Source organism: Pangasianodon hypophthalmus, chromosome 22, assembly GCF_027358585.1.
Source record: "Pangasianodon hypophthalmus isolate fPanHyp1 chromosome 22, fPanHyp1.pri, whole genome shotgun sequence".
In the NCBI taxonomy this organism is placed as follows: domain Eukaryota; kingdom Metazoa; phylum Chordata; class Actinopteri; order Siluriformes; family Pangasiidae; genus Pangasianodon; species Pangasianodon hypophthalmus.
Window position 1 is genome coordinate 5,165,760 of NC_069731.1, and position 23,770 is coordinate 5,189,529.

At 39.5% G+C, this 23,770-nt stretch overlaps 2 protein-coding genes across 4 annotated transcripts; one reads left to right on the plus strand and one right to left on the minus strand.

Annotated features, from left to right (window-relative positions):
• Positions 1-6,417: 6,417 nt before the first annotated feature.
• On the plus strand, positions 6,418-10,818 carry klf10 (Kruppel-like factor 10). 2 transcript variants are annotated; one of them, XM_026924263.3, is made up of 3 exons: positions 6,418-6,605; positions 7,014-7,611; positions 8,524-10,818. In XM_026924263.3, exons 1-3 carry the CDS (start codon positions 6,558-6,560, stop codon positions 8,799-8,801), a joined length of 924 nt encoding a protein of 307 aa, XP_026780064.1. In that variant the 5' UTR covers positions 6,418-6,557; the 3' UTR covers positions 8,802-10,818. The 2 variants fall into 2 exon arrangements, with proteins under 2 accessions (XP_026780064.1, XP_026780065.1); XM_026924264.3 differs by having other exon boundaries at positions 6,418-6,587.
• On the minus strand, positions 10,536-23,770 carry azin1a (antizyme inhibitor 1a). Of its 2 annotated transcripts, none has more exons than XM_026924262.3 (12): positions 23,602-23,770; positions 19,808-19,930; positions 17,676-17,866; positions 17,059-17,232; positions 15,971-16,143; positions 15,338-15,472; positions 14,491-14,572; positions 14,281-14,355; positions 13,380-13,545; positions 13,132-13,247; positions 11,502-11,704; positions 10,536-11,288 (listed from the first exon to the last, which is right to left on the minus strand). In XM_026924262.3, exons 3-12 carry the CDS (start codon positions 17,781-17,783, stop codon positions 11,174-11,176), a joined length of 1,347 nt encoding a protein of 448 aa, XP_026780063.2. In that variant the 5' UTR covers positions 17,784-17,866; positions 19,808-19,930; positions 23,602-23,770; the 3' UTR covers positions 10,536-11,173. The 2 variants fall into 2 exon arrangements, with proteins under 2 accessions (XP_026780063.2, XP_026780062.2); XM_026924261.3 differs by lacking the exon at positions 23,602-23,770 and adding an exon at positions 22,298-22,523.

Sequence of the window (23,770 nt, forward strand, 5' to 3'; positions counted from 1 at the left end):
AATGTTTGCACCTCAGTTGTCCTCAGTGTGAAAAGATGGATCTCAGCATCATATTGCCGTGTTGGAAAGGGGTCAAATGTGCAGAAGATGCTGGAAAAGCAAAGAATGTGCAGGACCTGGAGGACTTTTCTGAAGGACAGTGGTCAGTTTAACTGCTCAGGGACTCACAAAACATAAAAATAGTCATTGATCATACAGGTAACACACAGTATTAAGAATCAAGCGTGTGTAAACGTTTCAACTGTTTCATATGTAATGTGTAAACTATATGTAAACATCTGTTATGTGAAATAGCTTGTTCAAGGCAGCACTGAATAAAACACAAAATGCAATTATATATATATATATATATATATATATATATATATATATATATATATATATATATATACACTATATTACCAAAAGTATTCGGTCACCCATCCAAATGATCAGAATCAGGTGTCCTAATCACTTGGCCTGGCCACAGGTGTATAAAATCAAGCACTTAGGCATGCAGACTGTTTTTACAAACATTTGTGAAAGAATGGGCCGCTCTCAGGAGCTCAGTGAATTCCAGCATGGAACTGTCATAGGATGCCACCTGTGCAACAAATCCAGTCGTGAAATTTCCTCGCTCCTAAATATTCCACAGTCAACTGTCAGCTTTATCATAACAAAATGGAAGAGTTTGGGAACAACAGCAACTCAGCCACGAAGTGGTAGGCCACGTAAACTGACGGAGAGGGGTCAGCGGATGCTGAAGCGCATAGTGCAAAGAGGTCGTCGACTTTCTTCACAGTCAATTGCTACAGAGCTCCAAACTTCATGTGACCTTCAGATTAGCCCAAGTACAGTACGCAGAGAGCTTCATGGAATGGGTTTCCATGGCCGAGCAGCTGCATCCAAGCCACACATCACCAAGTGCAATGCAAAGCATCGGATGCAGTGGCGTAAAGCACGCCGCCACTGGGCTCTAGAGCAGTGGAGACGCGTTCTCTGGAGTGATGAATCACGCTTTTCCATCTGGCAATCTGATGGACGAGTCTGGGTTTGGAGGTTGCCAGGAGAACGGTACATTTCGGACTGCATTGTGCCGAGTGTGAAATTTGGTGGAGGAGGAATTATGGTGTGGGGTTGTTTTTCAGGAGTTGGGCTTGGCCCCTTAGTTCCAGTGAAAGGAACTTTGAATGCTTCAGGATACCAAAACATTTTGGACAATTCCATGCTCCCAACCTTGTGGGAACAGTTTGGAGCGGGCCCCTTCCTCTTCCAACATGACTGTGCACCAGTGCACAAAGCAAGGTCCATAAAGACATGGATGACAGAGTCTGGTGTGGAGGAACTTGACTGGCCTGCACAGAGTCCTGACCTGAACCCGATAGAACACCTTTGGGATGAATTAGAGCGGAGACTGAGAGCCAGGCCTTCTCGACCGACATCAGTGTGTGACCTCACCAATGCGCTTTTGGAAGAATGGTCAAAAATTCCTATAAACACACTCCTCGACCTTGTGGACAGCCTTCCCAGAAGAGTTGAAGCTGTAATAGCTGCAAAAGGTGGACCGACATCATATTGAACCCTATGGGTTAGGAATGGGATGGCACTTAAATTCATATGTGAGTCAAGGCAGGTGACCGAATACTTTTGGTAATATAGAGTATATATATATATATTTCAACATTTTGCAGATTCTGCAAGGCGTATGTAAACATATGACTTCAGCTGTATACAGAAGTGTGACTGTAGCTAGGAACCCCTTCCAGTGTTTTAAAAAAAAAAAAATCACTGGACCTCTATATGATCAGCACAATTTTATTTTATGATCATATTCATATATTGAGCATGATTGAGAAAAAGCATTCTAGTAAGAACTTCCTGTTTAGAATAATAGTGCATTCTATAAAATAATGTATGTTATCCCAACATTAAATGTAACAATAAACAGATAAAAGGAAGTATGGTGTGCTGTTCATTAATAAATCTAATACTGTAATGGTTTGCAAAAGGCTTCGGGTTGTGCTGTTATTATCAACTTAAATAATCAACTTCTGGGCCTGTTTTGCATTGGACCACATCACATCACATCACCTCTTCGTTGAACATTTTCCTGTAATAAGGAAAATATATCTACATATCTAAATACTTACTGAATGTTTTAATACTGTACTTTGTTAGCTGGGAACTTGTTTACACTCATAAAAGAAAAAGCTTAAATGCTTGTTTCATAATGATTCATATTAGGAAGAGGCATTTTGCATTTTTAATCATAACTATAATCATAACATAAACTATATGAAGTAGAGCTAGACTATGGTATTCACATGGAAAGGACGCAAAGTAACATATCACAAGTAGAAAAATGTCGAATGTTCCAAAATGAGTTTTTAGTTACAGAAACTTTTTTTTGCGTGTGTGTGTGTGTGAGTGCACATTAAAAAAGACATCTGTGGCAGGTGTGTGATTGAGGACGTTAATGCAAAATGTAGTTAAATAAGCTACCAGCCACTCTGAATCCAGGCAATTGCTCAAACCTGTTAGTAAATTCAGAGAATATGATCAATATTGCTTCTAGAAAAGGTTATACAGTCAATGGAACATCTGTGGTTCCATCAGCATAATGAAACATGATGGATGAATGATATGAATAACAAGGACCCAGTGGCGGTGATGAGAAGCAGCATTTTTGTGGAGCCTTAAAATGGGTGCTTAAACGGCTAAAGTAAGTAGGTATGATCTGAGCACTTCAGTTTTCTTTGTATAGCACTTTTAACAGCAGATATTGTCACAAAGAAGCTTTACAGAAATCCAGATGTAGAGTTACATTCCTAACGAGTAGGCCAGAGGCAACTGTGGTGAGGAAAAACTCTCTGAGATAACACAAAGAATCCTTGAGAGGAACCAAATACAAAAGGGAAGCCATTGTCTTTTAGGTGATACCAGATAGTAGGATTTTAATCATTATATTGAACCAGAGGTCATCGATTAGATTTGATATGGGGCCTTTTTGTTGCAGAGAAAATATTATGGCAAAAAAAAAAAAACACCCCTAAATTTAAAACATGGGAGATTCATTAATTCAGTCAGTCAGTCACCTTCAGTAACACCTTTATCCTGGTCAGGGTTGCTGTGGAACCTGGGGAAGACCATGCACCATTTACACACACATTTACACTCATTCATACCTAGTGGCAATTTAGAATAGCTAATCCACCTGTTTTTGGGAGGTGGGAGGAAACCCGAGAACCAGGAGGAAACCCATATGGACATGAGTAGTGTATGGCGATTGATATTTAGCCACAGAAAAACATGTGGCAAAAAAACAGAGCCTAATATACCACAGTAAAACTCCATCTCTGTCTTTATGCATTTACTCGAGTAAGATTAAAACATAATATCCTTTAAAACCATTATTACAAGTGTGATTTATTAAAAAAAAGAAAAAAACATTGCAGCTTGAACTGTCTGACACAAAATTTGAGCTTGACCAACGCTACATGCTGCACCACCATGGCTTCATGTCAGTGTCCTCTCTTTCAAACACACACACCCACACACCCACACACACACACAAAAGCTATTTGAGTAAAAGCACCCCCTGGTGGAACATCCTGTTCTAAATAAAGTTGAGCACGAGGTATTGCACAGAGTGGGTGTATTTGTTTTAGCCCCTCACCTTCAGCTCTTTGTGCTACAGTTCATTCTGTAGTGATAATGACTATGCCCTACTTCCTGCAAAGGATACACACTCCACAGTGAGACCTCTGAAAGGACATTGCGTGTCAAGGTAAAAAGCCATGTTAGAAATCACTTTGTAGCCGAGCTAGTGTGAACTTCAGCTAACTAGTTAAATGAGTAAAATATTTCTAGCACAGCGCTGTTGAATTGTCGAGCCTGATCAATCAGAAAGTGTTGATTAATTTTCTATAGCAGCAGCTCTGACAATGTGCTGGCTGTAATCCAAATCACAGGTTTATATTAACACGCTCATCGAAATACACTGTCATTTCTATAGTAACAACTCATCCACAGGGACTTTTATAGAAGATGGGCCACATTAATCTAAGTAGCTAAAAAAAAAAAGTACCTATAATTGTTGACATGGTAAAGCTTTCTGTCAGGAGATGTTTATTTTACATTTATGGAAGGAGTCTCCAGTGTCAGCGCTTTGTAACAGTCAGTAAATTTTCCACCATGGGAAATTCTTCAGGACAGAGGACTTTGCATTTCGTATTTTCTTCGTAACATGAAAACCTGTTAGTTTTTAATCGTATTAATTTCAAGAGAGAGAGAAAAACATAGAGGCTGGTGAGGAAACGATTGTTTATAACTATTACAGCGTAAGTAATAACAGGAACTTCCTTGCCGTGCACGAAATATTAAATATAACTATAAAAGGATAACAAGTATGACCTGGTCTCCGCCCTGTGTGCACAGAGTTTGCATGTTCTCCCCATGCTTCGGGGGTGTCCTCCAGGAACTCTGGTTTCTTCCCCCAATCCAAAGACATGCATTGAAGGCTGATTGCCATTTCCAAATTGTCCGTATTGTGTGACTGGGTGTGTGAGTGTGTGTGGGATTATGCCCTGTGATGACTTGGCACCCTGTCCAGGGTGTCCCCCAGAGTCCCCTGGGATAGGCTCCCGGCTTCCCCATGACCCTGTGTGGGATAAGCGGTACAGAGAATGGATGGAAGTATGATCTGTCATTCATGAATAAATAAAAATAATTGCTACTGTTGACAGATTGCTGTGGTACAAGATGAATAAAACATGTTGGGATATGTGTTTTTGGAAAATAACCAACTTCTGGATGGAAAAAACAACTCTGTTATGCCTTGGGCCACATTACACCACACCATCATTGATTATTTTTATATAACAGCACTTTCTGTAGTATTTTATTCCTTATTTATTTACTGGTGAACTATCCAGTCGGGGTCTTTTTCTCCTATTTGGAATTTTGGAAATTTCAGAATGGATCACACCATTGGATTACGTTCCTTAAAACACTACGACAGTGAAAGATTTCTGTCAAAATCCTCGAGTTGTAATCATGTGCGTAAATGGATGTCTTAAATGCAGCCCAATCACAAAATTACAAGGAACAGAACAAGTGCCTGAGCGGCCTCCAGATCAGGCAAACTTGCTCTGTGAATGCTTAATGAAGAATGATCTTACGTGTTCTTATAAAAACCATTAACAGTCCATAGAAATACCAACAATTCCAAATGTATTTAGTATTACAGTAGGTCTTGACAGAACATTACAGTCATGATGGCAAGCAGAACACCTGACAGCCAGCCAAAGAGGTACAAGAGTGCTGCCAGGGTTGCCAGATTGGTATTAATTAATTAAACACAGTTTAAATGCCACACAAGCTCTCTACAGATCAGGCCAACTGTGAATGCCTGATTGTGGTTATATAAATAGAATTTAGAAGTTTGGGTCAAATTTGTTAACACAGTGCTTATGTCACTTTTAATAATAGAGAGTTTAAACCTGAGTGATCCCTTCTGTGGCTTTGGACCTACCATGTTCATGTCAAGCTAGTCAGCTAACTTCACATGTTAGTGAGAAACAAAGCAGTTTCAATTGTTATGGCATATTTTGACACTCAGGCCCATGTCAAAAATGTTCTCCGTGTCAGAATATACGATGAAGATCCTCTAATGACCTGCAAAGAACAAAAATCACATTATCTAGGCTCATGCAGAATATTATGTTGAATAAACAGAAATGTTACACTTCACCATTGCTGTATTTGTCGTATTTGATGGTGTTCCATGAGTGTCGTGTCCTTCCATTGGTGGATTTTAGAGTCGTGGCAGCAGTCACACTTCTGACAAAGACATTTCTGATTAAATTCTCCAGCTTAAGATGGCTTTTGAAAGTGTACAAACTCCTAAAGATAGTAAATCTCACAATATTGAATCATATGAAAGAAAGAATCCTTGGAAAACAGCTATGGTAATTTGTGTCCTTAAGTATTTATTTTATTTAAATATATCTAATTGCTTAAATTGTATTTTCTATTCCACATTCCCTCAGCCCAGGACAACTATATAAAAATACCTCCCTGGTAGAAACACACAGCTCCAGATGGTCCTGTTGACATGATTCATTTATTGTCTAAATGTTCTGAGGTAAATTTATTAGCTTCTTGTACATTAAAAAAACATATGAAACAATTTTTAGGCTACAAAATGGTCGGGAAAAAGGAGGAAAACCCCCAATCTGGCAACACGGATCAGTCATGGATGAGGTTTTCACGCTAGGGTGGTCCTCGCGCGGCTTCACGTTCATAGAATGCTGTGTATCACGCCGGTTTCACGCCTCTGATCACGTGCCGAGTCTCTTCTTATTGGCTAACGCTGTAAATTCCTTTATCGTAATTGGTCAAAATGGGACCCGTGTCCCACTCATATGTTTGAAATGACTAAATGAGTTTGATTAATGTAACAGCTACATGAATCAGAATTTATTTAACACGTAGGATATTAGATGTATATTTTTGACTCATATTTGCTAGATATTTGCTAGATATAGAAATAAACCAGGGCCTCAGAGTTCAGTGTTATGGATACACTGAGTGAACCTCGTCGTGATGTAAGTAGCCTGAATGATGTAAGTAGCCTGTTAGCATGTTTAAAATGTAACTGGAAAACACCTGCTTTCTGGCTAATAAATAACGCTTTCGCGCTAATATTGTTTTTTTTTTTCTTCTATTACTCATATTACATAACTATATGTTCACTGCGTCCAAATCTCGCATACTGTTACTAAATAGTATGTCAGAATAGTACTCAAAACTTACGCACTACTATTTTAATACAGGTTGTCAGAGTTAGGGTTGCCAGATTGAATTAAACCACTCCCATTAATAACTATTTTTACCAGATACTGACTGGGGTTTCTTAAAAAAAAAAAAAAAAAAAAAAAAAGTACCTCAGTGCTTAAATAGGGCTCATCAAAAGGAACACAGTGAACATGGTGTAGTTTTGGATAAACTATATATTTCTTCCTCTTCAACAGCCCCGACAGTGCAAGTCGCCAGCACACAGCCCTCCATCTGCAGAACCGATTCAGAGTGAAGCACCCCGGTTCCAGGCCATCAGTGTGATTCGTCACACGTCTGATCCGCTGCCTCTTCCTTCTTCAGAGACATTCAACCCCGACCCCGACTCTTGCCCCATCAGCGCCACCCAGAGTCACAGCAGTGGCCCAAGTGACAGGGATTCTGAAGTAAATCTTGAAAATCTGAGCTCTGGCTGCTTCACCACGGCCTCCAAAACCCCTCCTGGTTTTCTCAGGATACTCCCGGCTTGTCCCACCACTGCGTCATCCGTAGCAGTGTTCCAGATGCTTCCATGTACATTGATCAGCACACCAGCTCCATCCACAGTTAATCCCCCAGTTTTAGTGGCCTCTCATGTTCCCACCATGGTACTGGTGCTTCCAAAGTCACACACACAGCCTCTGGTGGTCACGACTGCAGGGTCAAAGGTCACTGCCGTCAGCCCCATAGCGACGAACCCGCCACGGCTTCGTTGCCACACCTGCACCCACGCTAACTGTGGTAAAACATATCTGAAAAGCTCCCACCTGAAAGCACACCTGCGCACGCACACAGGTGAGGGAAGACATTTTCTCCCCATGATTTAATTCCTAACATGGTATTTTTTGTTATAACACAGTGCTGCTGAAATGTCAAATCCAATTGATCAGAAGGTGCTGATTAAGTTTCTATAGCAGCAGCTCTGGCAGTAGCTGTAATTAAAATTATACATTTATAATAATGCGCTCCTTCTAGGATAATGGCATCACACCACCACAGTGTTGATTATTTTCCTATAACAACACATCCAAAAGTGTTTTATTCCAAAAACTATTGCTTGCAAAAAAAAAAAAATCTGAAATGCTTGTTAAGTTGGGAAGACACTGATTCCTTAAACTGGCAACTAAATGGCTTGAAGATCAAAATTTGATTTTTGTTGATGTATTTCTCTTATCTCATGTTTTGTAGTCAACTAGGGTGGATTGGTGACTGTTAATGACATGAAAAATGCTTTGCTACTGGCTGAAATCTTCACAAGGTTACCCAAGTTACTTATATGAAGGTCACATGGTATTACATGCCAGTCTAACACAGTTGCCTGTCACAGTTGCTTGGTTAGCTAGCATTTTAGTGAGTAGCTGTTAGCTAAGTATGTTAGCTAAACATAAATAGTAGACACAATTAGTTATTAAATACAGCTAACTTTATTTTAAGGGTTTAAAAAAAAAAAAAAGTTACTTGATCAGCCAAAAATTTTAGGTGAGACTTTAGACCAAGACTTTAATTACTCGTCAGCTATTTTAGCCTCGTAGTTCCAGTGCATAACTAACAAAGCAAACGAACATGGCTGACTACACTTAAGGTAAAGCGGCACTGTGTAAAATTAATTTTAATTTTTAGACTATTCCTTTAATGGCACAGGGAATCTAGCTCATTCCATGCATCACTGCTCAACATCTCCCTAAAGTTCCTGCCTCCTATCCGCAGGTGAGAAGCCGTTTAGGTGTCAGTGGGAGGGCTGTGAATGGCGATTCTCCCGCTCAGATGAACTCTCCCGGCACCGACGCACTCACACAGGGGAGAAACGCTTCACCTGCCCCGCATGCCACCTTCGCTTTACACGCAGCGACCACCTGGCCAAACACAAGCGTCGCCATTATATGGCTAAGAGAGCTCCGGCCTGGCAGGCACAAATCAGCCGGACTGGCAGCTTCAGTGCAGGAGCACGAACTCTCCTCCCCATCACACTTAAGCCACGGGTCTGAAGGAATGACTCAAAGAAAGAGGATGGATGCTCATGTTAGGATTGGTTACTGCACTTTCTTCAAGTTCGGTGTGGGCAACAATGCACTTTATACAGTATATTAGCTCTAATCAGTCAGGTGCAGATAATCGTTAGAGTTGGATACGGAAGGAGGTTTAATTTTTTCTCAGCATTTATCAGGCTGTAGATGGATTCACAATCTAAACCTTGATCAGGCTTGGACAAAACATTTTCAGAATGTGTCCGGATGTTTGAACTGCATTCCAAGCTCTAATTCATTGATAGACCTTGTTAGCGTAAAGAAATAAACATACACTTAAGTACACTCATTTACTGACAGTGTAATGCCAAACAGACCAACATGTACATTTCCATCTGAGGAATCGAATACATCTGAATGACACTCAAGTTTGTTTTAGTAAACCGGGAAGCTTGTCCATCTTCTACACGCGTCCCCACGTTACCAACCTACTCCAACAGCACTTACAGAAACCATATAGCACTTTCTTTAGCACACTTCAAACGGCACATATACATCATCAACATACAACCAAAAGCTTCTAGGCATGTGCAGATAATTGGACATGTCTCAATATGTAACACACAAACACGTGATACTGGAAAAAAACTATTGTCACTGTGACTGTTTCATTCCGAAACAAGCACCCTAGCATAAGCAGAGTCCTTCACAGCATGAGGTTTTTTATGTGTTTAAACACTGTGAAATGAGAACATGGTAATTAGCACTAGATCATGAGAATATTGTTAACTGCAAGAAGGGCCTAAAGTGAAATGTATACAATTTTCTCTAGCTGTAAGCTCCCTTCTTTTTTTTTTTTTTTAGCAACATTTATTTGGTAGCTTGAGCATAGAACTGTCAAAAAACAGTCAACATTGGAGATGACATGTCAGCACAGCACAAGTAATAAATAAACACTGATTCTGACCAGCAGAAACAGCAACAGTGAATTATTTCCAGGAAAACTATTTCCATCCCTCATAGTTCATTGACACTGTTGTACAGAGGGGCATTAAACTTCTCAGTGCCAGCTGTAATTCAGTTGACTTAAAAACAGGATGCAGTGGGTCAGTGGATAAACTGCATAATTTCATTAACTCCACTTCCCCATGTTGGTGTTAGTTCTGCAGCTGTAGATCTGAGGAATGAAAGATACACTTTTTAACGCGAACTTGCCTTAAAGAAGCACATGTCTGACACCAAGCCTGTTTTTATTTTTCCACTCATCAACTACATTAAGATTTGAGATCTAATGTTCACACAAATATGGCTTTGAGTGATTACGGCGATATGAAAATTTAGAATCAGCACATGCCTAGAAGCTTCACATAGAAAACAGGACGATAAGGGGGAATTCATCTGCTTTGCCACGCTACTAAAATGAAGCCATGCAATTGTATTCAATATTGCAGTTCTATTACGATAAAAACTTTGCAGTGAGTCATTTTCACAGCATCATAGCTCTCCAAATTCCTAACACTTCATGGATAGGACGTGAGAAAATAATATTTTCCCACTAACCATCTGTGTTCCGATATTGCTTTTGACAAACACTTATCCAGCGCAACTGCAGCACAAGCAGAGGAGAGTGTAGCAATCTCTTTGTGAATCTCCATGCTAAATTGCAAGGAGTTACTAGCTGTCAGAAGTAGACAGCAGTGTTATCCCAGCCTTAACATAGCGATATATAGAGGATTTAGTCAGCCTCGTCAGCTCTTACTCCTTCTAGATGTTTACTCATGTTTCTAAGGTGGCCATCTATGAAACTTTACATATGTTTGTTAAGTAGATGAACATTTTTAAGATGGCAGCAAGAAAATCAACTAAGAGGAAATGGTAAGAGGAAATTAAAAAAAAAATTTACCACATGTGCATTAAGAACAGTAGCAGAACAGAGCTGGACTCAAATAACTCTAAAAATATCAGACTTCACAGCGGCAGAGCTGCACTGCCACCTGCTGACTTCTCAAACACCAGCATCATAAATACATGGTTCTTTTTTAAAAAAAAAAAAAAAAAAAAAAAAAAAAAAAAAAGGTATGAGGCTTCGTGTTCAATAAATAACACCCAACATCGTCTTGAAGGAAATATTATTACATATATGTGTGTTTGTATATATTTATAAAACTGAATTAAATACTCTAGCAGGTTTGTAAACAGCACTAACCATCAATCCCGCAAATGACTAAACCCAATTGTGACAATATACATGACCGTAAATGCATTTCTTCTTGATCCAATAACCTTTCCGAAACCTTGCTCATTGTATTCTGGTCCCAGAAGAGTCCAGAAGGTTCGTTTTTTAATTAAATTAGCCAGTGAGGCTGCTGTAGCCCCAGAGCAGCTTTGCTTCGCTAAGCCGGAGTGGAGATGGCGCTCTCGCTCAGACTGGGCTTCTGAAAACATGGGACCAGGGAGAAGTTCTTCAGGGCTGTGTCCAGTGTGATGCCATAGTTTTGAATCTCGTACCTGCATAAATAAAACGGGTTGTATAGAGTTTAATTCCATATAAAATCATAGTTTGGTTTTTTTTTTCAAAACTATACACACTCACTACATAGAGTGTTGCAGAATGACACAGAAAGGGTGTGACTACAGTAAATGGCTATAGGAAACAGATGACATCGATACATTAGACGGCTACATTTGAGCGTTTAAAACCCTAATACTGAACGCCCTTACCAGTCTTGCGCAGAGATGATGTAGTGTACGGGCGGCGTGGGTTCTCCCATCACCCCGAGACTGTTGGCTCCGGTGTGGTTAAACACTAGCCAGTCTCCAACACTGAGCTCTGGGAGAAGACAGGACTCCAGCACCTGGTCCAGACCATCGTTCGAGCTTCCCCACAGACTGCTGGAGAAGAGTGGCTCCTCAGCAGAGATCTCCTACAGCAAGACAACCAACAAAACACTGCCAATCAGTTTCCTTGTGCAGATAGGATGGGTTAGTGAGAACTGACATGGAGATAGTTTGGGCTGCGCCAGTTCTCCACTGAACATTTCCACTCATTTCAGACACGACGGATTATGTAATCAAATGTGGGCATTTCCTAACACATGATCGAACCATAATATATGGAAAGCCAGGGAATGATTATTGGGACAACTTGGGAATTGTATTCAAGTGGGTGATTCTTAAAATGGAAGATGGGGAGCTGCCAAGAAAAGCTGGCGATGCCACAACCATCCAAAATTGGTTGTGCTCTCTGAGTGGTATGGATGGCATACTCTCTCTCCCCTGTCAATCACAGGGACACTAGACAATCTGTAAGCTCATGTATGCAGAAGAGGGCAGATAGCACTTTCCTCCACGTGTGTTATGCTGCCCTGTGATGCAGCATGAGCTGCAGGTTGAAAAGATGTGGTTGGCTCGCTTCACATGTCTTTCAGGAAACCCGAGTTAGCCTTCACCCTCCATGATTGGTAGCTGTTGTATGATGGGGAACAGCTGGCTGGTGGGATGAATAGGCAGGTGACCAAATTGGGTAGAAAAGATTAAATTTACATGGGGTTCTGGGGTAGTTTCCTATTTTACATGCACCCCTCTGTGACTATTCCCACCTGGATTGGCCATATCGGTGTTTTTCCTCAGGCCTCCTCTAAGAAAATTACAGGCCCAATTACCTACTGTTTTTCACCAAACTCTTTAGTAGTCTGATTTGAGTCCCGTCCAGGTACACATGTTCATGATTTTCTATGCAGAGGTCAGCACACATTGGAAAAAAATACTTGCCATATTCAATCTCGTAGCGTTCGTATCAGTGACCCTGCCGATATTAAACACTTCCCAATTCACGAAACGAGAAATGGATGCTTCTCGTATACTTTGTGATTATTGATGTATTGTATTTTCAAACTGTTACTGGGACTCTTGTTCGCCCCAAACTGAAACAAGCCAACGTCTCTTCTCTACTCCGGTGCCTCGCTGACCACTTGGACACCATGTTGTTCATGTGACCACGTGAAGCAAACATAGAGGTTTGTAAAAAATACAACATCCTAGAAACTCATGCCTCATTTATGGCATTTGGCAGACGCCCTTATCCAGAGCGACTTACAAAAGTGCTTTGAAGTCTATCAAAAATACATTCTGATACTGGCTCACTAGGTCACAAGTCTCTAAATCACTAGGCCTCCTTTGGTAATTTTATTGCTGTCCAGATGCAAGAGTTTTATCAATGAGGAGACGTGTTAAAAAAAAAAAAAATAAATTATATATATATTTGTGTGTGTGTAAAAAACCAATCCAATCTGAATAAGACTTAAGATTAGGTATTGGCAGTGTGTCAGAGCTGAAAATGAAAATGCTTCACCTTGAGTAAAGATGGAACAGGAACAGATTCTTCCAGCAGTTTATAGGCAAAGGAGCCAAACACACCATCGTTCAGAAAGTACGTGAACTCCGGCTCATCGTTTCCAGGCAGCGTATCTGAGGACAAAAACATATGCCTATTAGTTATCCTGTTTGAGGAAAGCATACAAAATATGCTGTGCAAATAGTTAAAACATTTATTTAAAAAAAAAAAAATTAAGATTATAATTAAATTTGTGCAGCACCAACCGTGTGCGTGATGCTTGGCATCCTGAGCTGCCATTTTCTTTGAGATGATGCTCACAGCCAGTGAGAAAGCAGCAGACACATAGTAGGCTCCAGGTTCAGCGATGACGGACACACCCGTTGACTGAGGGAAGTACACATCCAGCATGGGTTTCAATGCTCTGTTCACCTGCATCGGAGAACAATTCAAACCAATTCAAAAAACAAACCTACAAAACCAACAAAAAAATACACAATGCACATTATAGCATTAGAAATTTATAGCAATTAGAAATATTAACATCGGAAGAGAAAAATCAAGAAAACAACCTTAGGTGGCATACCACATCTTATACCACAGCACTGTTGTATTCCTGATTCTGATTGGTCAGAAGGTGTTGATTAATTTTCTATAACAGTAGTGCGAGCCTTCTTTTTGTCTTATTAATATGGAGAGAGAATAAAAGAGAGGCTGATTAGGTAATGACTGTTTATATATCTGCTTTATGTAAGTGACAACAGGAACCAACTTGCTTCATGGACATTTCACAACATTAAGTGCAACTATAAGTGGATAAAAAGCATGTGTTCTTTAATTAATAAAACATTTTATATAGGATCAGAACAATAAAACACTAACAGGATGTGCTTTTGTAAGAAAATAATCAACTTCATGGTGGTAACAGTGACTGGCTGTATCATGCTACCCTGGCGTTGATTATTTTCCTCCAACATGCGCCCAAGTGTTTTATTCCTTATATAATAGTTTTTGTCCAGCAGATGGTGCTGCAGCTCTGAGCCAGTTAGACGAGCGTTTTAGAAAATTAGACGCTTACAACTTTCTATAGGGTTTACCTCAAACCACTCAACTTTCTAACTGGAGCATCTACCAAATGAGTAAACATGATTTTAAAATACACATTACCTTTTCTAACTGAGCCTCGACTCCATCGAAGCCTCCACCAATGTCTAGGATACTCATGGCAAATCCAAGTTCCGCCTACAAACCAAAAACAACACGATTATATACGAGGCAGGCTTTTAAAGTAAGACATGTACTTGCATCCGTTCCAAAATCAAGTACACAGAGCAAGATAAAATGGTTGGAGGTACTGTAGACGTGCTGCTGACTTACCCCCATGTCGAACACACAGCGTGCATCCGACACAGCATGACTGAAGGCTTCGGGCTCAGCGCAGCAGCTGGGGACATGGAACCTGGAACAGAAAACAAACAAATCTGTCACTTACTATGCACAGACATGTGGCAACAATTAGTTATACAATGCATCATGACTCAGCATGCACAGGATCATATTATCATCACTTTGTTCGTTTGTTTAATTTGGGAACAGGCCACCTAAGGTAGACAGCATGTGCACAGGCAGAACAAGGGCAACTGCTTCAAAAAAGAGCCTTATTTTTGACAAATCTCATAAATCTGTTCAACTTTTCAAAAGGTCATTAAAATTATACACTTTTGAAGAATTATGATATGAATCTTTTATATCAGCACATTAACCTGTTAATGGCTAATCAGTGAGGCATGAGGTCCCTTTCCAGAACTTTCCACCTGACTGTCCCTCAGTGGTGGAATGAACTTCCAACCTCAATCAGGACAGCAGAATCCGTCACTATCTTCAAAAAACGGCTCAAGACACACCTCTTCCATAAACACTTAAATAACTCCTAACTTGTCTCCACTAAAATAAATAAATAAATAACACTGGCTCTTGCACCTCTACTCTGTGCATTTTGCTCCTCTAGCACTCAATTAAAAATCTTGTATGGTAGCACTACTTGTATTGTTCTCTGCTTGATATATCGCTTTGCTTGTAGTTCATCATTTGTAAGTCGCTTTGGATAAAAGCATCTGCTAACTGAATAAATGTAAATGTAAATATCTCTTTAGTTGGACTCGATTAATGGATACAGGCACTAAATACACTTCAACATCGTAAAATATCCGTGCGTGGGACTCACTTGACGCCAGTTACATTCAGGCCGAGCTCCTTTGCACACTCCAGCAGGTGCCTGCAGTCCTTCAGCGTGCAGCCGAACGGCATGGCCGTCTCTTCGTGGTCGCAGCAGCCTGCTGTGTACACCTGCAGCAGCAGCCTAAAGCCAACACACAGAATTCAGAGCTAAGCATGCTGGGAGTATAACTACCCAGAACAAAAACAAAAGCAAATCACAAGTCTCAAAACATTATGTATATGTGCATGTATGCAGGGCATATTCACTGTGCACAAATGCCCTCATCTAAATTATCACTAGTAACAAAACTCTCCTGGGTTGCATTAGGTAAGGAATAAAAACACTTAGAGGAATGTTGATATAGGAAAATAATCAATGACAGGGTGGTGTGATGTGACCCAACGTGAACCAAAGTTACTGTTACCACTCCAAATTTGATTATTTTCAAATACTCTCTCATCATCAAGTGTTTTATTCCTCTTCAAAATGAAAACATGTATTATTTCACTGTATAGTGCAAAGAAATTACTCGAGGGCCAAAAGATGATTCTTGTAATACTGTAGCTGTTACCTACATAAAGCCTGCCACTGAGGAACATTTACTCAATTAACATGACAATGGTGCACCTGGATTCTTACTTTGCATTTGGGTGGCAGCGAGCGATCTTCCTCATCTCAGCCTCGTTGTCGCACACCAGCAGCCGGACGCCATGTTTAGCAGCATATTTAATGAGCGACAGTTGCTTGCAGGCTCCACCCAGGATGACATCTTGAGCTGGGACACCGAAGCTCTTCACCAACTCCAACTCGTGCTGCGGAAAAACAAATATTAGGCCACACCCACCTAGAGATTTCTAAGATCTGTTTAGCTGTGCTTTACCATACTTCCATCTTGGTTTTTTTCTATTCAAACATTTCTAGGTGTTGTCATACAAACATTTTTTAACATTTTACGCTATATTACCAAGGCCTTGATGTGGAAGATGAGATGCAAATTTTATTTTAATTGGGAAGTCAATGACAGTTTTAGGTAAATAGTGACTCAAATTCTTGTGGGGATTTTTTTTTTTTACTGAATAACAGGAAGAGTATCTAAAACAAGGAGTATGCTTACAAGTATAAGTGAATTCCTGGATTCCTCGCTTCACTGCTTAATGTCATTTAAATGCTTGTAGAAAGCATGATGATGTACTGTGGGACCTAATTTATGTTTATTTATGTTAATTTCAACCGACCTGAGACTAAGCAGGGCTCCAGACTAACATCCCGTCTTCCTGGGGACAGTAAAAAAAGGGTACGGGATGATATATATAAAATGTGTTTTGGAACATTTTCAGGATAATGTTGTTTGCGTTTATACTCTGTGCCTGTAAAATATATAAAGTAAAGGTAAAAAGTTAGTGTGGAGCCCTGCTAAGGCTCTGTCCCAAATCCTAGCTAGTGTTCTTAAACAGGATGTCAGTCACACAGAATTTGTCCTAAGAAGCCTTGTTTGAGTGTTTGAGTGTTCATAAACATTCACCTGTAACATGGAGCTAGAAGTCATATTAATTTGTATGTGCTTTTTGTAGAGACTACTGATTAGCAAGCACACTTCTCTGAACGCCCCGAACGCCTCACTCAAGGACACCATGGTGACTGGACGTCATTAATTATCTCAGTTCAAGTCATAAAGCAGTTGTCTGACTCCTGTGACCTAAAGGAGACATGACAAAAGTCAACTTTACCTTGCTGGAGCAAACAAAGCCGGTTCCCAGTGCAGCCAGGATCTCAACCACCACAGCACTGCTGTTACACTTCACGTCGTAGAAAGGTCGAACCTGGTCCATGTGAGATTTCAATCGGATCTGCTGCCAAATGATGGCACCCAGATCCGCCACAAAGAACGCACTCTTTTGTGTCTAAAGGAGAAATGAACACACTTAATCATCTGCTTTAACTCCCTGATAAACCCAAATTGGTTGCTTTTTAATGAGGCAAATGTTGATCTTATAGGCACAATACACAGTGCAGTGTACGGAGCAGACTGTGCTGATTAGAATATTAGGCCACGCCCACCCAGAGAGCTGTCAGTTTAGTTTGATTTGTGCTTTATCATATGTTCATCTTGGTTTTCTCTCATTTTTTGGATGTTCAATAAAACAACTAGGCAAATAACAGACAGTCAATAAAACAATTACTCAAAAATAGAGTTTTGAGCAACCAGTAACCCAAATTTTGCTTTTTGTAATTCTTTACTGAAATACAGAAATTTAATACCATGTGTACATCAAAAACAGCAAAGCTGTAGCTGTTTAAAAATGACACATTAACCCATCCCGTCAGTCTGTCCCTCAGGACTCACTTGAGTTTGGTCAGAGATGTGTTTCTTGATCACATCAAGGACAGCAGTGTCTCCTTCAAGCAGCTCGACAGAACAGAGCAATTCATCCAGCGTCGCCTTCATCCTCATCCACAAGCACGGGACAACACAGTCATAAAGCAGGTCACCTATTTAGCAAAGCCCTCACAGCTCCTGGGTCCTAGCGATATCCACTGGGGGAAATTAAAATAATAAATAAATTTTAAAAAATTAAAAATCAAAAACAAAAACCCATCATTAGCCTTTCTATGGTAGGCACAAAACTTCAGCATTTATATGAAGATTATGAGAAGGCACACTACTGTTAGCTTGGTGATAAATCCTACATAATGTTTATGTAAATTAGCAATATAATCAGCAGTGATCAGAAACACAAAACATTTATAAAGTGACTTATGAAGTTTGAGCATTAAACACTGCTATATATTGTTGTTTTTCATAAGGGTAGACTTACAGACTTATTTCATGTTATTACACATCTATTAAACTCAGCATTGTAGAAAAGACAGCAAAGTAAAATAAATAAAAAGTAAGCTCTTCATTGGGCTGTTTTCGAAGCATCGAACATTAAGTAAGGAATAAAACACGATGGGGTGTGCTGTCTGGAAAGTAATGACGGGGGTGGTGTGACTTCCTTCCTGATACAAAGCAGAGTTACATTTTGCCACGCTGAAGTTAATAATTTTCCTGTAATAGCACATCCCAAAGTGTTTTATTCTTTTACCACAGCAATTTGCACAGAATTACAATTTATTTTATCAACATTTTTTATCCATTTATAGTTACATTCAACATTCATAAAACAAGTTCCTGTTATCACTTACATTACAGGAGCTATAAACTGTCACTTCCTCACTCACCTCTTTTTCTTTACTCTTTCTTGTATTTAATAAGACAAAGGCATTTAATCAGCATTTCATGTAAAGTGCGAACTTTCCAGTGGCAGAAGCCTTACTGTGAACAAGCTCTTACACTGGAGACTCCTTCCATAAATGTTAAATAAACAGAAGGCATCACCATATCCATGTTTATATGTTTTTATTCTATAAGATAGAGCGTATGTGGTGAGGCTTATACTCACGAAACATTACAGCAGCATTAGAGAATTTGTTGAGCGAGATATCTCTTTGTAATTCAGTGCCTAGAAAATGAACTCTTGTGAACTGATATACAGTGATGTGTGCTGTGTTCTGTGACTTGTGGTTTGTTTTGTGCTTTTGTTATTAGGGCAGCTGGAATCCCAGCATGCTTAGCACGATGTGTTCGTGTGTGTGTGTTGGCTTCTGGCTTGTGCAGGTGTACAGAGCAGGCTGTTGTTAGCATTAGGACACGACAATGTTGTAACCAAATCAGTGCCGTGGGTTATAGTGCATGCCTTCACACAGCTAATGTGTGTAAGAACAGTACATTTCGGCATAAATGTGTGTTTCAGCCATTTTAACTGATTATAAGACTACATATCGTGTGATCAATAGAGCAACAGTAGAGGGTAATACCTGAATTACAAGCCCTAATTTGTTCAATTATAACCAATCAAATTTATAATAAACGCCAAAATCCACTCACTGTCCACTAACCAAAACACTGAGAAGTTGACCTGAAATTCGCATGAGTTGAAATGAATTAAAGTTGATTCGCAAGAGGCGAACCATTTTCAGTGTCGACTCCAAAGCTTTGGTGTCGATTCTTAATTTTCAGTGCTTGGAATCAGGGAGTTGACTGTTTTTAAGATCGACTCCCAGCACCTTTGACGTGAACTGAAAACAGGACGACGTGATGACTTCACACGCAAGATATATGTAAAATATATACATTATGTTCGTTAACATAATTGACCCATTTAGTGGTTATTAATGCTACTGTGTTTAAAAAAAAACAAAAAAAAAACAGTTTAAATACTTCAAAGATAATTGATTCAAATAGCTTTGCTACGTGTGGTATGTAGTGATGTGTATGTTTACCAGCATCTAACTGCACGACATCTGCATTCTTATTGAAGGTGGTTTGAAAAATATGGGTGGAAGATGCCATGGTACACAAACAAGCTCATTATATGAATCACTGGGCTTGTCAGTGTGACGCCCAGCAGCGCTGTCACTCTAGTTTAGACTTACAGAGTGAGGTCGAAAGCCAGACCCCTCCTGTTATCAGCTAGGATCCCAAGGGGGCTCAGCGTTGAAGTCCAACTGCTCACGGCACACAACTGCTCCTGTGCAGGTCTGAAGAGTCACAAGCAGCTGCAAGAAACACAACAAATACAAAAAGTCATACCATGATAAGGGTATCTGCATACTCTTAGAACAAAATGAATGCAAAACATTATGCTAAGAAACAAGATATTTAGTTTGGTAAATAAGTGCACAAGTATTCACCCCCTTGAATTATTATTTTAAAAAACATGCAAAATAATTTACACATTTATTAGAAGTTTATTTATATTCAGATCACGCGACGCTTTACTCCATTCAAATAATTATGTGACTGTTGATGGCAACTACTTTAGGGGTTTCTTAGCAACAAGGTTACGTAGAATTATGCAATCACAAGTTATATTTGTACACTTTTCCACAACTATACTGATTACATTGACATCTAAGTCCAATTACATCCATTTCAGTTCAACACTATAAAACGCTGATAAGCTGAAGAGGGTGAATACTTATGCAACACACTCAAGGTTTCATATATGATGGCCAAATAGTGTACTTACTATCTATCTATCTATCAAAAGGTATTACTAGAGAGGAACAAAGCAATGGGATCAGTTCAAAGGTTTGTCAATATGTAGTAACTTATGTAGTAACTATGCCACGTGTCACATAAGCCATTCTTCAAACAAGATTTGGAGAACAAGAAGTTCACAGCAAAACATTTTATGATAGGAACACATCCATCCTATGTGACTGTCTCTCAGCTGATATCTGAGACTAATCCAATATAAACATCATCCAGTAAGCTGACTGTGCAAGCTTCTGTTGTTGCAATGGAGGCATGTTGTAAGATGGTGTATTGAATAAAATTTATCAGTAGAACAGAGAGGAAAACATGTCAAAACCAATCCATTACAGATCCAATGTCTTAGGCCAGAAACAACCCTGATACCCGTTCATAATCAGTCCTGAGCTGTTGAATTTGCTTTATGTTTTGGATTGCGTGGCAGAATACACCCAGATCTCACCTTGCCCCAAGAAAAAGAAGTAAAATTTAAATTTTCTCTGGGATACAAACTTTTGCACTCAACAGCAATCTCGGGTTACTAACATGGGAAGATCTCCAAAAATTAAAACTTATCTGCAGAAGATAATACAGCACCCACTACTAAACAAACACTGACTGAGCATATATAAATCTAAAAAGAAATTTAAGCTGCTCCAGCAAATATTAACAGCATTATGGATAAAGTTTAATGGGCCACTTTAATAGGAACATCAGTACACCTGCTCATTCATGCAATTCAGGGAATCATGGGACAGCAGTGCAATGCAGAAAATCATCCAGACACAAGTATTCAGTTAGTGTTCACATCTAACATCAGAATGCGGGGGGAAAAAAGTGCTCTCATTAACTTTAACCGTGGCGCAGTTGTTGGTGCCAGACACGCTGGTTTGAGTATTTTCAGGAAAGAGATTTTCGTTCACGACAATCCTAAAATTACGTGAAAAACAAAAAAAAACATCCAGGGAGCATAAACGCCTGGTTGATGAGAGACGTCTGAAGAGAATGGCCAGACTGGTTAGAGCTGACAAGAAGGCTACAGTAACTCAAATAACTACTCTTTACAGCCGTGGTGAGCAGAAAAGCATCTCAATGCACAACATGCACAGCCTCGAGGTGGATGGGCTACAAATGCAGAACAACACATCGGGTTTCACTCCTGTCAGCCAAGGACTCACTGAAACTGGACCGTTAAAGATTGGAAAAAGACCAGGAGAGGCTTCAATGTCTGATGTGAACATTAACTGAAGACCTGCATCTGCATCACTTTATACATTACACTGCTGAATGAAGGAGCAGATGTAAACATGTTCCTATCATGTCCTAGTGGCTAATGACTGTAAACAACAACAACAATAATAATAAAGTAATAAAGTAATGAAGTAAAATGCCCAAAAGACACAAGTGTCATTTACAGTAACTCAAGCTAATGCATTTGTACTTTGTATGTTATTGGTGCACAAGGGCACGCGCCACTGTGCGGACCGGATATAAAGACATCCGCCAAATTTATGAGTCTGACAGGAAGGACAACGTTTAAATTTAACCAGCCTGTTAAACAGAATTTTACACCTAAATTCTAAGTAAAGTTAACTAGCCATATAACTAACCAATTAGTTATCGTGTTAGTTAGTATTAACAGTGTTAATGTTACTCACTAAGAACTCGGTGACCGCTAAGATAGGTAGCTAGATACACACCTTAAATAATACAATATATTAAACTGTAATGTATGCATATGCTTGTTTATATTATATTTAAATAACTGAATTCATACATTATAAACATTTTTTTTTAATTTTCCGGCAACTCGTGCGACAAATACAGGAAGTAATACAGCTTAATTTCCACCTACGAGCGCTAGCTGTGTGTTAGCTTAGCTTACTCACCCGAGAGAAATTCCCAGGAAAAGGGTTAAACCGTCTTCTCTTTTTCGGCGGAATGTTTACAAAATAGAGGGAACACCAACAATAAAGATAAAATGACGAATTCTGTTGGCCATATATATATATATATTTATAATATATCAGCACCCGAACGCAGATATCACTATTCAGGGCGGAGGAGATGAAATACCCCTAGCATGGCTAGTCAGCTACTTACTTCCTCTAAACGGAGACGTTGAGACACTGAGTGGGCGGGGCCACTTTTTGTGTGGGTGCGTGTAAGCCAATCAGATGACAGGAGGCGCATTCCGAACACATTTCTAATTTCGACCAATCCAAGAACGCGTGTATCAAAGCTGCTGAAGGTGACAGGGAGAAGGGGCGGGGACTTTGTTTAAAAATTAAAGGTACGTTATAATCTGAATACTACGGCACTATACTGTACAGTTTATCTACCCCAAGTAAACAATTTCCAACAACTATTTAGTGCACTAGAGTGCGATTTGGGACGTAACCGCGGATCTTGCTGGTCTACTACTGTGGGTGTTCAGGGTACTGTCTCATTACACCATCAAACGGCTGAGTGTGTTTTTATTTCAGATATAGCTACTGTATCTTTATGTACTGTATAAACTGTATCTTTATGTATTTGGGGAGAAAGGTAGATAAATAATTATAATAATAATATTATTTTGATTAACAAATACAGCTTTATAGTAACTTAAAGAGTGACAGATCTATACATTATCAGAAAAATATTCAATTTAATTAATCACGAACATTTATGTAATTAAATTCATATGCTAGAGGTGGGAAACAGGATAGATAGATAGATAGATAGATAGATAGATAGGCAGACAGACAGATAGATAGATAGATAGATAGATAGATAGATAGATAGATAGATAGATAGAGATAGGCAGACAGACAGACAGACAGATAGATAGATAGATAGATAGATAGATATAGATAGGCAGACAGACAGACAGACAGAGCGGTTGATAGATAGATAGATAGATAGATAGACAGATAGATGGGCAGACAGACAGAGCGATAGATAGATAGATAGATAGATGGGCAGACAGATAGATAGATAGATAGATAGATAGATAGGCAGACAGACAGACAGACAGAGTGATAGATAGATAGATAGATAGATAGATAGATAGATAGATAGGTAGGCAGACAGACAGACAGACAGACAGACAGAGCGGTTGATAGATAGATAGATAGATAGATGGGCAGACAGATAGATAGATAGATAGATAGACAGACAGACAGATAGATAGATAGATAGATAGACCTACCTGAAGCATAACATTTTTCACACATGCATGTTTTGCATGCTCTGTATCTGATTTCTCGCACTGCACTGTTAGCTGTAGGATTATAGCTATGATGTGAGAATATCGTCTAATCCAGTCTGCGAGCTCTTCAGCACATCTCTCAGGTCGAGGCTCTGTGTCCAGAATATGA

Excerpts from the sequence above, each read along its gene's own strand:
- klf10 (XM_026924263.3), top strand. The coding sequence starts at position 6,558 with ATGGATACACTGAGTGAACCTCGTCGTGATGTAAGTAGCCTGAATGAT. Across the intron at positions 6,606-7,013 it reads ATGTAAGTAGCCTGAATGAT|CCCCGACAGTGCAAGTCGCC; the intron begins GTAAGTAGCCTG and ends CCTCTTCAACAG. Across the intron at positions 7,612-8,523 it reads ACACCTGCGCACGCACACAG|GTGAGAAGCCGTTTAGGTGT; the intron begins GTGAGGGAAGAC and ends TCCTATCCGCAG.
- azin1a (XM_026924262.3), bottom strand. The coding sequence starts at position 17,783 with ATGAGGATGAAGGCGACGCTGGATGAATTGCTCTGTTCTGTCGAGCTG. Across the intron at positions 14,356-14,490 it reads GCTGTGTGTTCGACATGGGG|GCGGAACTTGGATTTGCCAT; the intron begins GTAAGTCAGCAG and ends TTTGGTTTGTAG. Across the intron at positions 11,289-11,501 it reads ATCATCTCTGCGCAAGACTG|GTACGAGATTCAAAACTATG; the intron begins GTAAGGGCGTTC and ends TTATTTATGCAG.